This window comes from Mizuhopecten yessoensis, unplaced genomic scaffold (genome assembly GCF_002113885.1).
Source record: "Mizuhopecten yessoensis strain PY_sf001 unplaced genomic scaffold, ASM211388v2 scaffold2911, whole genome shotgun sequence".
In the NCBI taxonomy this organism is placed as follows: Eukaryota; Metazoa; Mollusca; class Bivalvia; order Pectinida; family Pectinidae; genus Mizuhopecten; species Mizuhopecten yessoensis.
The window spans coordinates 52,641-68,482 of NW_018404781.1; the positions used below are offsets into that span (position 1 = coordinate 52,641).

At 37.6% G+C, this 15,842-nt stretch overlaps 2 protein-coding genes across 2 annotated transcripts in view; one reads left to right on the plus strand and one right to left on the minus strand.

Annotated features, from left to right (window-relative positions):
• Window positions 1-309: 309 nt before the first annotated feature.
• Window positions 310-6,376, minus strand: LOC110446647 (Krueppel-like factor 5). The gene is made up of 4 exons (XM_021491902.1): window positions 6,110-6,376; window positions 3,661-4,786; window positions 2,605-2,664; window positions 310-2,450 (listed from the first exon to the last, which is right to left on the minus strand). The coding sequence occupies exons 1-4, from the start codon at window positions 6,221-6,223 to the stop codon at window positions 2,266-2,268; spliced, it is 1,485 nt and encodes a 494-aa protein (XP_021347577.1). The 5' UTR covers window positions 6,224-6,376; the 3' UTR covers window positions 310-2,265.
• Window positions 6,377-12,346: 5,970 nt separating this feature from the next.
• The window catches only part of LOC110446648 (phosphoribosylformylglycinamidine synthase-like), a 32,051-nt gene continuing 28,555 nt past the window's right edge, over window positions 12,347-15,842 (plus strand). The window contains exon 1 of the mRNA XM_021491905.1: window positions 12,347-12,381. The gene's annotated coding sequence lies outside the window, so the exon portion shown is untranslated. The remainder of the gene's footprint in view (window positions 12,382-15,842) is intronic.

Consider the following 15,842-nt stretch of genomic DNA (forward strand, 5'->3'; position numbering starts at 1 on the left):
AATGTTCTGATCTATTTATATCGTCCATGAACGCCCTCGGCATGCAAGACCAAACACATACTATACTGACTGTATCGTGAAATCCAACTTACATGAATCATAATCTTATTGTCAAAGAGGCGTGAACTCATCGTCTTAACGTAGCATACCTGATGATAATTAGCCTGTTTTTATTCAACGTTCAACCCTTTATGCTGGTATACATAACCAACCCTGTATGCTGGTATACATAACCAACCCTTTATGCTGGTATACATAACCAACCCTTGATTTTGTTTTATATGAAATAAAGACCATGAAACATGATACAAGTTTTTTTCTGTTTTATTGTACATTCAAATAAACTATAATCGAAGTAAACATCGATACAGGTGTCACAAAAGGGCACGTGTAAAAAACATATAAAATCTATCAATGGAGGATATCAAACGATTCTGAGCCGACAACAACATCTTCTTATCACAAAATGTTTAAATACCTAGTGAAAACAACAACGCTATCAGCCTTCATGTCGCCCCGACAGCGACCATATACTCCCCACGCACAACTCCCTCGTGTAAAATCTCACAAACACATATCTATTCGTCTGAATATCACATACTCCCGGTTACAGTGTATACTCCAGACCCGTATTGGTATAATACGTTCAACAGGACTGCGTGTCTAACATTACTTTTAACTTAAATGATTCTCTAAGAGATTTTCTGTCAATCGAAGGTACACTATGTGCTCGTAGGTACACCATGTGCTCGTAGGTACGTACACCATGTGCTCGTTGGTACACATGTGCTCGTAGGTACACCATGTGCTCGTAGGTACGTACACATGTGTTCGTAGGTACGTACACCATGTGCTCGTAGGTACACTATGTGCTCGTAGGTACACTATGTGCTATTGAGTCAATTTTGTTTTATTTTTCAGCAGTTCTTCTGTAAAGTTCAAATGGATCTTCTGCGTGTAAATTAATTACAACTAATTGAAAATAACGTTGTTAAAATTACATAATAAAATAGATATTATAAATATATTTCTACAGATTTTTATTTCATTTACCATTGGACATTATTTCACAACATCAAAAACAATTCAAAGGATTTCTGATGGCAGATTTGTGTCATTGAAAAATGGACAAAAACTGTATAAGATACCAAAGATATTTAGAGAGATAAAAACAAAGAAACCCTGAAAATTAACACTATAGGATTTCTGTTTTAAAAGTAAATTGAAGAAAAAAAATTGAGAGAAAAAAAGGAAAAAGAAACAAAAGAAGCAAAAAAGCTCAATAAATGTTGATATTGACTAAGCAGATTACACGTCGTAGTTCTGGAATGGTGATGAAACGGGAAAACAACAGCGATGAACTTCTCTACGTTAACAAATACTGATATAACAACTCCTAATGACGTATAACAATCAATGGCACTTTTCTCAATCTACGTCAAAATAATTAGCAACAACGAACGACCCAACATCAACACTGCGCAGAAAAAGTAGAATGAAAGCATGACTCATAACAGGTTCCCTCAGTAAACAACTGTATACCCATTAACATCTATGTCGTTACCTCGCCATGTGTAGTGCGCACGCGCACTGCCTGTGTCAATATGTATAATATTCGCCTGGCTGTTAACGGTAAATACGCGATGACGATAGCAAACAACCTGATCGATACCGGATTCTGAACTATCGGCTTAAGCACAGCGTAAGTGGTGTTGACAAGTTTCTCGAAGCCTATGACATGATAAAAACATTGTTTCCTGGCGTTATACACCAGAAATGTCACCGGTATAGTATGTCAGTAATGACTTATCGATAGCTACCTCGACTAGCATTCGGTAATCTTTTATTCTCAAAAATCACACTTTTCATTAAAAACGATTGGTTTGAGATCGTATTTAACACCCAATCCAAAACCGTACCGTTCAGTATTTTCACTGATCTCTGTATACCAAAACTGGCCAATCATACATGTGTTCTTTTAAGAACCATTCTCATTAAAAATGTGTCTCTCTCTACCCAAATTCGGTCATTGGGCAATCCTCCAGCAACACGGGCGTAACAAGAAAGTCTCCCTGTTGCCCTAGCACTTGTCCTATGATGGCTGCTCGCATTCAGACATTCAAAAGTCTTGCTACAATCGTTCTAGGCTCTTTGTTAAATAGCCTTCCAATTGGATTCTTCATGGAGACCCAGTCATTGATGGGTTCCAAACGTGCGGGCTCGTCCAAAGTCCCACGATAAAAAAATCTCGGGTTGTGTTTCCCTTTATTTTTTTGGCTCGTGGCGTTTCATGTGCAGGGCCAGATGGTCTGACCGAGCGAAGGACCGGTCACAAACCTTGCACTTGAAGGGTTTGGCACCTGTGTGTTTTCGTATGTGTCTGGTCAGCTCGTCGGACCGCGCAAACCTCCACTGACACGTTGGGAAGTGACATTTGTATGGCTTTTCACCTGAAATGACAAAATTTGAGGAAACATGAGGAAATGTCTCAAAATACCTACTAAATCTCAAATAAAGCGTTTGTAGAAGTTAAATTATTGTGAAAATGTCTCGTTTTATGAGCAAGTTTTATTTATTGGTTTTAACTTGTATCAATGTAATTACCTGTATGTATCCGCTGATGAGCCTTCAGATGGGAACTCTTGGTGTAAGCCTTTCTACAAGCTGGAACACACAAAAACAAAACAAACATTAAATTTCAGTTGTTTACACCAAACCATTCAATAACAAAATTAATGTATTTTCCGACTCGGAAATAAAACCTACACCGACTGGCCATTTGTGCGCATGCTCCCGACCTCGCTAATCGACCGATTGCTTTGTCGTGTATTAGGTATATATATCTAGTCCCGTAATGCCATTCTCTGTTCAATGAACTATTTCTGGCAAGACAAAGACTATTCTTGTAACGAATACATTTGACGGAAGAAGGCTTGTTACAGCTACACTGCCTAAATCGATACCGTAAGTTCAGTCTTCATTCACCGACATACGGGCACTCGACTCATTGATTAGACTAGCTCGGCTCGCTAGATTTACATTCTCTTGGTCAACCAACGACTTGGCTGATGTGACGTAAATAATGTATAGCTTGCTCTCTATTCGTCATGCTATCGACATGTTATCCCTGTAAAATCATGTACGTCTCCGAGTATCTACAGAGTCCGACAGGTCCAATCTGCTACAGAGGCTGAGCCCCTCTCTCTCCCCCCCCCCCCCCCCCCCTCGAATCATGAATTTATTTGAATTGCTTATTTCATAGTTTTTGTTTGTTTTTGTTTTTACATCAACAGGATCTAATCACGAACATCGGTAGGTGTATGACGGCTGCTCGACAGCTGTTTATTGTTAACAGCAGCGATATCATACACATACTGATTCAGTGAAAAGTTCTTCGTAAATGACAGAGAGCACTTATCTTCCACGGTTCGTCAGATCCAGACGAAGTAAAAAACAACTCGCCGACATTTAGTATGACGTCAGAGGGTCTATCAATTTATCGCATGGTTTACAAGCAAAGCGTTTTACGTCACGCAGGTGTAAATAAGTATACTTTACAGAACAATAGAGCTAACACAGAAACACGTAAGCAGAAAACAACTAACGGTACCCCACTTTCTTCGAATACAAAATAGTATAGTAAAGTATAGCAATAATCACCTGGAAATTCACAGAAGTGGATACGTCGTTTCTCCAGCTCCGGGTTGTTCTTCCTGTTGTACCTGATGGTGGAACACCCTGGATGTGTCAACTGGGGTTTGTTGTTACGTGTCGGTGTGCTTGTCCTGATGGGAATGACTGGTGTGACGTTGCTGAAACCACCGGCCGGAGACGACAGGGGAGACGGGCGATGAAGTCCTGGGTATGGGGGTGGGGGAGTGCGACGGACAATGTCTTGGTCTGGACTTCCGGGCTGAGAATTTGGAGGAGTTGGGGGTAACACTGGGACAGTGTGGGGAGGGGTGCTCATGTACATCCGATTGTTTGTGGTCACTTGGGATTTGTTGATGCCCACAGATCTAAGCTGGGTGATATATTGCACAACTGATGAGCCGGGCTGGGAAAGAATAAGTTGCTGGGGCACCGGTATAGGTAGAGTCTTGGGGCGAGAGTTGAAACTATCGCACACACTGGGTGTCAGGAGACAACCCGACTCCGACGGCTCCAGTTTGATAGTAATACCGTTAGGCGATGTCCTTTGCGAGTCTTCAAATTGACAAGAAGGTTTACTAGAAAGGTCCGTAAACTCGGGTTTGATTTTGGGTACCGTAACTGCACCCTTCGCTTGGAACACATCGTCCCTCTTAACTTCGTTCATAGAAGGATCTAGAATATCAAAACTACTCCTAAGATCCTCCCACAGAGAATCCGACACTTTCTTACTCTGCTCCTCCAGCTCGGTGTAACTACTGGGGACGAACGTGTCCATCATAGTGGCACTGACGTCAAACGAAGCAGTATCCACCTTTTTGATTGACGTGGTGGTTTTCTTGGGAGTCGAAACATCTCCAAAGAATTCAGAAATGAGAGAAGAACTTCCACGCCTTGGAATATCCCCTGCCTGGGATTTCTGGGAACCTATCAACCCTGTTCTAAGATGACCCAAGTCCATGTATTTGGCTCGCGCCAGCTGAACGCGCTGCTTGGCGCTGTTCAGTTCCCTTGTGTCTTTGTCATCTCCAAAGAACTCGTCAACTACTGAGGCGCTTTCGCGCCTCACCTTTTTAACAGTAGGCGCTTGACTCAGGGGGTCATATGGAAGGTATTTTTCCAACTCTTGGACAACCTAAAAATTAAATAAAATTAAATAAATAAAATATTGTTCACATCTTCCATCTGTTTCTTTCGTATGATTGATTTCGAAAGAGAAAACAAATCGTATGTACTTTATTTGTATACGCTTACATTGAAGACCGACATGGCTTGTTTTTTTACAACCAGAAACAAAATGGCTGAGCACACGATCAATGCCTTTCAAAGGTATCGGCTCACAAGTCAAACGCCCACTCGTATGCTTGCTGAGTTTTATGAATGACTCTAGCTCGCTAAACTAGTTATGAATGGAATGGCGCAGTCGGTTCATCGGGTCCACAATCACTGAATAAACCGACCAATCACGTGCGCCGTTTCTGACATGCCTGGCTAACTACCTGCCGTCGGCATTGAACGATACACACGCCAAAATACCCTTAAACAGTGTATTAGGTTCGATACACACACGGAAAACAGCAACTATAGATTATGTTCCAAGTGCTTTTGTCATGAAATATTTAATGTTTTCGTTACAATAACACATTACTCATAACGTTTAAAATAACTGGTCAGAAATGTATAAAACCTAAAAAGACATAATGAAGGCTGTGTCCGTAAAATGAAATAATATAGTTTTGAATTTCAATGACGTCACATAAATGTATATCTAATAAGTCCCATGATGTGGTAGTAATGTATCAGTCGTAGAATACATATAGTTATCATTTTTGAATCGTGTTCTCCCTCAGACATCTTCTCCCTCTGACATCTTGCATGTTACCTATATTGAATTTTGGTATCCGAATTATATTCGACAAGAGCCATTAAAATGATATCCGGTTAACTTAAACTTAAAGCTGGCATCTACCTGTAAATATCGCCAAGTCACCTGTATGTGGACACAGTGTATGAGGTGTTCAGTCACACGTTGTTTGTGACCTAGTCCGTCTACAAATATTTCACAATAGCAAATATCGCCTGTCCCTGACAACCTGACCGACTTTGTCAAGTGTCGACATCTCAAAATGGCGTAGACATCTGGCTTACCGATAGTCAATTTGAGAATACATTTCAACCTACTCCGGCAATATATATGTGTAAGCCGCAAGACTTGTATGGAAATGTACCACTTGACGGTGAATAGGTCCAATAGTATACTTAACCTTTTATTAGAAATCGATTTCTGTCGTTCACGATATGTGGTATAAAGGTTCTAGGCCTAGGTTAACCAAGCATGCTGGACCTGATATCGTTCGCGTATATGAATAAGCCTTCACAAGTGGCCACAACCCATGGACGAAACAAATACATATTCTGGATCTGTTAGTAAGATATATTTCAACAAATGAATACTTACGTTCCACTGCGAGGACACATCCGCGCTAGGCGGGAGGAAACAGTCGTCTTGGTCAGGCACAATTTGATCCTCGAAAATTTCGGTCTCTTCTAAAAGGAACTCAGTGTTCGCCATCGGTTTAGAAGCACTGCTTGATGAAAGTAAAATTCCACACGTAGGTTTCACTGAAATACGAATAAGTTCTATATATAATTCACAGACGGTGGTTGTAACACGTCTCACCTCTACCTCTCTCGCTAGGCGATCTATTTATGAATGAACCCACACAAGATTGTTGCGCTTATATACCATTGGCATGTTCAGCCAATCACATGAAAGAAGGCGGAGCTATTTGTCGGCCTTGAATAATAAGCTGGCCGGCTTCCAAAAAGATAGTAGCAATATCCGCGCTTCTTGGTACAAGTATACGCGTTTTTACATGTTAGCGAACTAATATTTGCTGCTTTTTTAATAAAACAATAAAGACTGACATTAAGTTTGAAATCAGAGTACGAAATTATAAACGAAGGCACGATATGTAGAGATTGTTTATGTCATTCATTTAAAATGACGTCATCATCTAGCTGTATAGCATGTGACGTTCGCAGCAGGTCAGAGTTCAAAAAACAGACTTTAGAGTAAACAACCTGTACAATACACTAGAAAATTCTTTACCTGTACGTGGTGTATAGCACGCTCTGTGGGTATTTAATTACTGTTATGATGAATGGTGTTTTTACGTTAACTCGATATTGAAATGTAGAAATCGTAAAAAAACAACTCGGGGAGATGATGAAATAGGACACACGCCACATGTGTTAGTCATACAATATATTTTAATTTGTTGATCGATTTTCAAGGACAGATTTACGATAACACGGTATATCCTGCCCGGGGGTATGGACATCGGACGGAAAACAGGTCCTCACCGCATATTTGTTTAAACCGATTAGCGCTGTAAGGGATGTACTTATAAACCACTGCGTGAAAATCCCTCTGGAATCCGGTGTAGTAAAACATAACACGGTCATAATGCATGGTGTATTATGTACATGGCAATGAGTATAATGATTACAGTAGGGTCCAAAGTCCATCAACAATCGATGATGACGTACAAGTGGACACGATGAAGTCTAATTAGTTTAAGATTTTTGAATTATTGTTAGGTCTTCAAATCAATGAAGAAAAAGAAACATAGACTATCTTTTATCAGCAAAGATTATTTCTGTTCTATTCTGTAATCCTTATCATTCTCATTATTTTATTAGACATTTAAAACGCAGAGTATAAAATCCTTTGTTTTACTTGTTTGGAAAATGTTTAGAAAATGTTTCTTTTCTGTTATAAATATGAGAGTACTGGTACTCTGTATTGAATATTGAACTGACACACAAATGCCTCACATTGTCGATGGGCCGTTAAACAATACAAACACAGATCAAAACACTGAATATTTGTTTGTGTTTTTTTTGTTTTTGTTTTTTTTTTTAAAAAAAATTGAATATTGTACTGACACAAAATCTTAGTTTAAATGGTGCTGTCTTCACGGTATATCTTTATTATTACTCTAAAGACATAAAACAATTATTTGAATTTGATTAAACAAATGCTAATGGATAAACTAAAGGAAGTAATGGCTCTTTGGCGATACGTTCATCCAGGAACACGTATTGTTTGTTCCGTTTTAGGTGAGATTTTCCTCATTGAGCTTACTTTACATTGAGCTGACTCTACATTGAGCTTGCTCTACATTGAGCTGACTTTACATTGAGCTGACCAAAACACGGTCAATGACACGAAGCTACACATTAAAAACACTTATTTAAACAAGACAGCGTCACAAAAATAATCTGTCTAGGCAGTTGTTTTTGCCGGTACAGAACCATGTACTTCAGTCTGTATCGGCCAGGTTTATATAACCCCAAAATTGAGAGAAATGTACGTGCTGTCTTAAAGTTTAACAAACACCTAACAATTACAAAATACATGTACACTTTAAAAAATAAAAATAAACGGGTCATTTATCTTTTACAGAAACACATAAATCACATTAGTTTGTATACGTAAACAACAACAACAAGTCTATTGTAGTCTCGACGCCTATTTATATATATATATACTTTGGGGTTTATACAATGGGTCTGAGTCGGGTAGACCGTAGAACCTGTAAACAAGCCCTCTACACACGTAGTAAGCTTTACAAGCTTTACACATGTTATGACGGCAAGTTATAACTAATAGTAGAATCTTCTCATTTTAACTGAAACTCAATAAGAATGTTCTGAGATTCAAAATAATATCTTTCAGACTTAACATAAGAAAATACCTACAATTTTACGGACACTTTCGGGGAAGGAAATTGATCAGAAAACTTTGATTTACAGCTGCTTAAGTTAGGTACACCTAGGTCGTGGCGTATGTATACCTGTACTCTACCAGACTCACACGTCCATCTACATCAGTTCCCCCTACGCAGGCGACTTGTAACAAACAACAATGCAGGAAGTCTACATCTTTATGTCCACAATATAAAAACACATTAAATGTTAACTGTTAATGGTTCGGTGGAAAAAAATCTTAGTGGAATCAGTTTCTGGAAAGTGGTCAGCTCCGCATCTTAAGATAGGCTAAGTTTATTCCGGTACAGGATTTAAACAATCCTCTTCGCCGGACTCAAAACCATACAATACATAATAACACTTATGATAAAAACAAAATGCAAAATGTTATAAAAATAATATAGACAGCTAAGTTCCGCTGAATTTAGATTAAAGAGGCTTGAGATCAAATAATACAAAATTGAATATAAAGGAGGTTGACTGGTATGAAATGATCTCTACCAGGCAGAAATGTAACTTAACAAAGAAACTCAACTCAACAGACACACCAAAGTCATTCAGGATATTCCAATACTCCGTGAAATATAAGCAATTAGTTCTTTGGGCGCTAACTGAATGTTTACTTGAAATCGTTGATGATTTGAAGTTGGGTTCGAACCAAGGCATTGCATGGTATTAATTTTGTCACTTTAATTTATTTGTACATATTTCATGCTATTTTTAAAGGAAAAAGACAATTTACACCACTAATCTGCTGTTGATTTGCTTCAGTCAGATGTAAGATAGAAGACGTGCCTGAAAGCCACTGACAGGGGCGGCAATAGTATCGGAGAAACCATGATGTCCGAGGCATTAGTTTATTATATTTTGTAAGTAGTACTTGTCTATTTTATGAATAAAAGCGGTCTTTTTGAGCGTCATATTTTGTTTCAAGCTTTAGTAAGTCTCCAGTAACTCTCGCTGAAAGTTTTTATTGTACGCTGTCATACCCAACGAAACGAAAATATCCAGGTATACACTCAACCCGGATGCTCTCATGGTAATATTCCATGACAACAAGTGAAATAACACTCGTGGTCTCACAGGTGATCACATAAAACAGAACATTTCATCAGCATTTAAGATATATATATGGCATACAGTATTATAACGATATATATCATATATTACAAAGATAGAAATAGCATATTATAAAGATATAACATATCATAAAGATATATATAACATATTATAAAGATATGCATAACATATTAGATATATATAGCATATATGAATAATTCCGAGCGAGAAATTTTCCTATAAAAACTGGCCAATCTAATATTTTCCCCAAAAGTGTGCTGTATTAGATTAATTATGAATGACTGCAGTATGTATGATTAACATTGTTTACGCTAATGAGTTACAATATTCCGAGAAACTTATGACTGTCTTTGGATCTATTACGACATAGTTTGCGTCAGCGCACTAGGTGATAGTTGTGTCCAACATTTACACACTCAAGCGTCTCTTTGAGACTTGCAGGACAATTTGTTATTGAAAACTTAACGATGACACGGCTTAGTAAATACAAGCGATGGTTTTACAACTTACACATATTATCCGCTGATGAGTTTCAGCCGTAATCCTGAATGGTCCGGTTATAGAGGGGGATGAGAGGGTGGGTTAGTCGTTAGTTAGCCTGATCACATATCTCTCCTGTTTCGAACACTGATCTGTGTGTTTGCAGAATTATCGCTTTTATGTCTCGTATACGTATAAGTATCATAAATCGACGCAAGACGTCATCGACTGACCGTTACTATCGACTAGCTTGTATTTCGGACACTGGCAATTAATTATCCGGATAACTGTCAGTCTAGTCGAGTCCGGTTTGTATGTTAGCATCGCCCTAACAATCGGAGCATTGTCTATGATGTAATATTGTTATTAATATGCGTTTTACACGGATATTGTAAAGAGAATGTAAATAACGGAGCTGTCTACGGAGATGATTTAGCGATCCGGGTCCGAAACTGACCGTCAACATCGTGTTGGTTTGTAGTGACCAGCCGTGTCAGTGTCCAGTTCGGTCAAGGTTTACACGACACTGGCTGTGTTGTAGCACCTAGCCTGGAAACCGGCATGAGTTACTGTATATCTGGGATATAGTTATTACCCAGGACTATTGTTATACATGTCCTTTTCAGTACAGGTAGTCTTCCAATGGTTTATTTCTCTCTATTCTGAAATTCAAGAATCAGACATCGAAGATATCAAAATTATATAATATTTTTTACAAACGGGGCCACTAATTATATATATAATTAGGTCTCTGTTAAGTAGTCACCGAGATCAGCGGTATCAAGATGTCAAATTAAGTCCCCCAAACGAAGTTTTTACTCAGAATCTTATTATTATTATTATTCTTTCTTCTTCTTCCTCTTCTTCCGCTTTCCGCCGTAAAGGGTTCCGACACTTTTCTCACAAACTATAAGTCAGATCTTCACCAAACCGTGAGGGATTATTACTGATAGCCTCTAGATGTGCAAACACTATTTTGTTTTTCCGATTATCATCCAAGGTGGCCGCCATGATTTTTTGTTTTTTTTTGGGGAATTTATAATTTCTAAAGGTGTTCGCTAAAGATAGCCAACGTCACCTATCCTATTTTACATGTTTTATAGATATTTTCCAATGCATTCAAAATTTGGCATGTAGGTGTATGATGGTAATGCGAACTCAACCATGATATCCGTTTTCTAATTAGACAAAATGGCTGCCATATACTGGTTACTGATTGGTCGAAACTCCGTTATTATTCGAGTTCGTTCAAATTTAGTATGTATGTGTAATATGGCATTGCAATCTCAACTGCGACATTTGTTTTATAATTTGACAAAACGGCCACCATATACTGGGTTCTGATTGGTACGAAATTTGGATATTGTTGGATGTTTGTGAAAATTGGTTTACAGGGGTATTAGGGGACTGCGAATTCAATCGCATAGGATATGTTGCCATATCAACCACATGGAGGCTTCTAATTGGTCGCAATTTAGAAATTGTTGGATTTCACTCAAAGTTGGTATGTAGGTGTATAAAGCATTGCGATCATTTTCTGATGCATCTTTGCGACTATGGGGTAGATATTGTTCGATTTTGATAAAAATTGGTATATATGAGTATTAGGGGACTGCGAATTCAACTGCATAGGTTTCGTTTCCCCATCAACCTCATAGCAACCACATAGAGGCTTCTGATTGGTCGAAATTTATATATTGTTTGATTTTTATGAAAGTTAATATATAGGGGTATTAGGGGACTGCAAATGCAACTGCATATAGGTTTCGTTACCATACCAACAACATGGAGGCTTCAGATTGGTCGAAATTCAGATATTGTTCGATTTTAGGCTCAAATTTAGTATGAAGGTGTTTTTTATGCCAGTGTTATCCTTTTCTGATGTATCTTTGCGACTATGGGGGCAGTTTGGGGGACTTCTGTAATGGTTCCCCATTACAATTAATACTTGATGTGTTCTGTATTTACAGATACCCGAGGATTTGTTAGAGTTGGTATATTTGTATCCTCATTCATTTATAGAGAGTAATTCTCGCGGGAAGGCCTTTTACCGAGAGTTTATTAAAACGTCTTATAGTACTCTGGACACATCAGTTTAGGTCAAAACACAGCTGCTAACCAAAATAGCACGTCTCTGTGATCTGAACGTGTAGGTCAGTTATAACAGTAACACAGATAATATGAATCTAAAGTCCATTCATATATGCAATAAGCACCTATCAGGTGGAGAGGGCTGGGGGAACGAGGTGGGGGCTGTTCACAAAAACCGCCTCCGATGTTATTGTAAAATGACACGGAAGTAGTAGCTACAGGTACATACTTCTGTCACTAAGTAAAGTTTTATTTATTCACTCCGACACACTTACGTGTGTAACAAGAGGTCACATAAATATAGTAAGTATGACACATGGCGTGTGATGTACACAATTACAACATTGTACATAGCATAGATACATATAGAAGTAAACTCGAGTTAATGATAGGTATCGAAGACGTATCTATAATCGTCACCCAGGGTTACAGAAACAACAGGTATGGTTATTATCACCTGGTTCATCGTGCGCTGACTGTTGCATGCTGTACGTAAACAAGTACCAATAGCGAAATTCAGTCGATAATCTCACACCGAGAAAGATAATTGTCGTGCACTCGCTCACCTGGTGACAAAATCAATAACGGCTCAATCAAAGATCAATATGTATGTGTCATACCTGTGCCGTATATCATCAACTGTCACCGGCGACAGTCAATGACCACAGATCATTCTTACCTGGACCGGTCAATTATCTGTTTAGTTTTCATCGAGATCCTTTACACCGGCTTTTCCTTTTCATTTCACGTATCTATATCATTTGACTTTTATCTTTTTATCGAATTATAAGTATACTTTTTATGTTTAATATTATATTATTATACTTTTATTTTCCATTTTATATGAACTTTATCTAAATGAGTCACGTGATTTGTACTTAAATGATTTGTACTATACTTTATATAATATTATTTGTATACGTTATTACTTCAAACATGGTTTAACGCTATTTTGCCGAAATACAATTTCAGTCAATCAATATAAATGAATCAACCTATGAGTTATTTCCAATGTAAATCACAAGTATAAAGATGAATTTTAAAGGTCAATTAATGTGTACGTTCAGAAAACGTTGCCGGTACCTATCTACTTTCCAGTACGTCTACTCTGTACAACCGATTACATGTATTTGGAGTCTCTGACTTTGTAGACGTTATCCCCGTGACAATTGTTTTTTTTTATCGACGGACATCCTGATATAATACCTGTCTGAAGGTTTGTAATTGATAAAGTCCACCATTAAATCTCCACACAGGTCCTGTATTGTAGTTGTTATCGTCGTTCCGGGTACCTGTTTATCGTCTAGCGTAGTCCTATTGATTCACGTGCCAGGTCGTAATCGTCACTGGAGCTAGGGTTCGTTCGGTCCATTCTGTTATTTTTCTATAAACTGACCCGGAATTAAAAGTTTTTTGTACCACACGCATTGATCCTATTAGTGTCTGGAGTGGAGGCGAAATGACGATGTACTTTGTGACATAATATATCTATCTAAACATAACGAAATTAAGAAAACATAACAAACCCTCTAAGCATGCTGGTAAAACTGTTTACTGAACAGACATATTGTAATGTCCTCAGTACTCGGTCAATCTATTTACAATGTATACTGCACAACTTCAATATGTCCAGTACATTAGGTATACTCTGTATTGAATCGAATCACGTGTTTATTTCTACTGAATTACCTGGACATGATATACGAACACGCTGTGCATCAATTATTTGATATATAGCCTGAAAAATGATAAAATCTGAACAAATATTTGTTTTTCAAAATCCTACAGTTATGTTTAAGTGTGTGTGTATAAAATGGGCGGCTGATATGGGAAATGTTAAGGAAAAAGAACTACGCATGTCTATAGAAGCGTACGTAGTTCTAACGAAGTTACGACAGAAATCGCATAGTAGAATATGATTACCAACCGTCTCTGTCTAAGTTATCAGTTTGTCTGCCTCCTTGTGTGTAAAAATTCAACACGTTGTGGTTTTTTTTTAGCGTTGTACACTGAATGTATAGTCAAACGAACAAGAATACGGACATCCTGGCAGATTTAAGATACGGACATCCAGACAGAGATTATATTTACAAGAATGAATATACGGACATCAAGACTGAGTATATACATTTACATTTAGGAATATACGGACAACCTGACAGATTTATGATACGGACTTACAGACAGAGTTTATATTTACGCACATCCAGGATACATTCAGGAATTCAATAAACATATATCTAAGTTCTAGTTATTCATTATCCTGAGGCTTTTAACTCATCGGTTTCAAAAGTGAAATATTTACAGTTTTTACAATATTCATATACAATACAATACCATACCATACCAGCACTCTACAAACAGTATACGGAGAGTGTATACACAGTTACATTGATTTGTTTGTTTCACATTTGCCGCGTATATGTACATGTATATTAGAAGTCTTCACAATTATTAGCTGGTACTGTGGTCGCTGCGAGACTTTATAAGAAACATGCTTCACGTCATAAAAATATCCACTAACATTTCTGGCATTCGAAAATCGCTCTTACTATAGATAACATCTGAGATTCCACTACGCTGTGCTACCGGAAATGAAGATATTACTGTGTAATTCGAAGAGTGGCGCGTGCGTGGGTTCTTTCAGTCTGCTATGGTCTGTTAACACGACAGTAAGCGGTCAGACTGACCTTTCTCAGTTTACAGCACACCATACTTTTGGTCATCAACCGGCTGTGATTGGAAGATTAAAAAACCCGAATGTGAATGGAACGCCACAAGATTTTCATTGACAAATCCATGTTGATTGTAGTATATTTATTGTTCGATTTTACTCTATAACCGTATTGGAGACAGAACAGAGGTATATGTAACCTGACGATTTAATATAAGATTGTTCACATAATATTGTCAGGATAGGTAAAGGGTTGGTCAATCTTTGTTAAACTTCAATAACTAATGTACAGGACAACTATAGTTACAAAAGTGATTTCTACAGAGTTAAACAAAAAAGACAACAAAATAACATTCCTCAAATTTTTACAAAGAATAATTCAAACAAATATACTTAACTTATGAAATACGAATTGAGCGTAGACGAACATTGTCCTTATGATTAAATGGAAGCTAGTCTACTTTGCTTCTATTTAAAAATGGCTGAATAATCAAATATTTTGGGTATAAAATCGAACAGAAATTTCAGTATGTGCATATAACATTTCTCTGAATCGGAAAATATATTGGTGAATATTAGGGTTATCGATGACTAGATCATGGAGTTTTTAAACCTATCATCCTTTAACTATTGCCTATAGTACTGTAACACCTAGGAAACAAATCCTACATTATTTATAAATTCATAATGAAAAAACCCAAGTAACTAATGGTTTGTAATAATAACAATTGAAAAGAAAATCGTTACAAAAATGATTTCCACCTTTTCCAAGCTTTCTTATTTACACGAAATAAGAACGAGATACTGTAATGTATGTATCAGTTTATAATTGAGGCAAGGAGCATTACTCTTTAAACAAACTGTATCCAGGGATTTCGTGAGTCTCCAGATTGACTTTGTTGGCCTCTATTGTGTTGATCTTTATATGTAGACTAATTATACCTCCCTATGTCGATTTATTTTGTTTGTCTCTATATGTCGACTAATTGTGTTAACCTCCGTATGTCGATTTATTTGGTTTGTCTCTATATGTCGACTAATTGTGTTAACCTCCCTATGTCGATTTATTTTGTTTGTCTCTATATGTCGA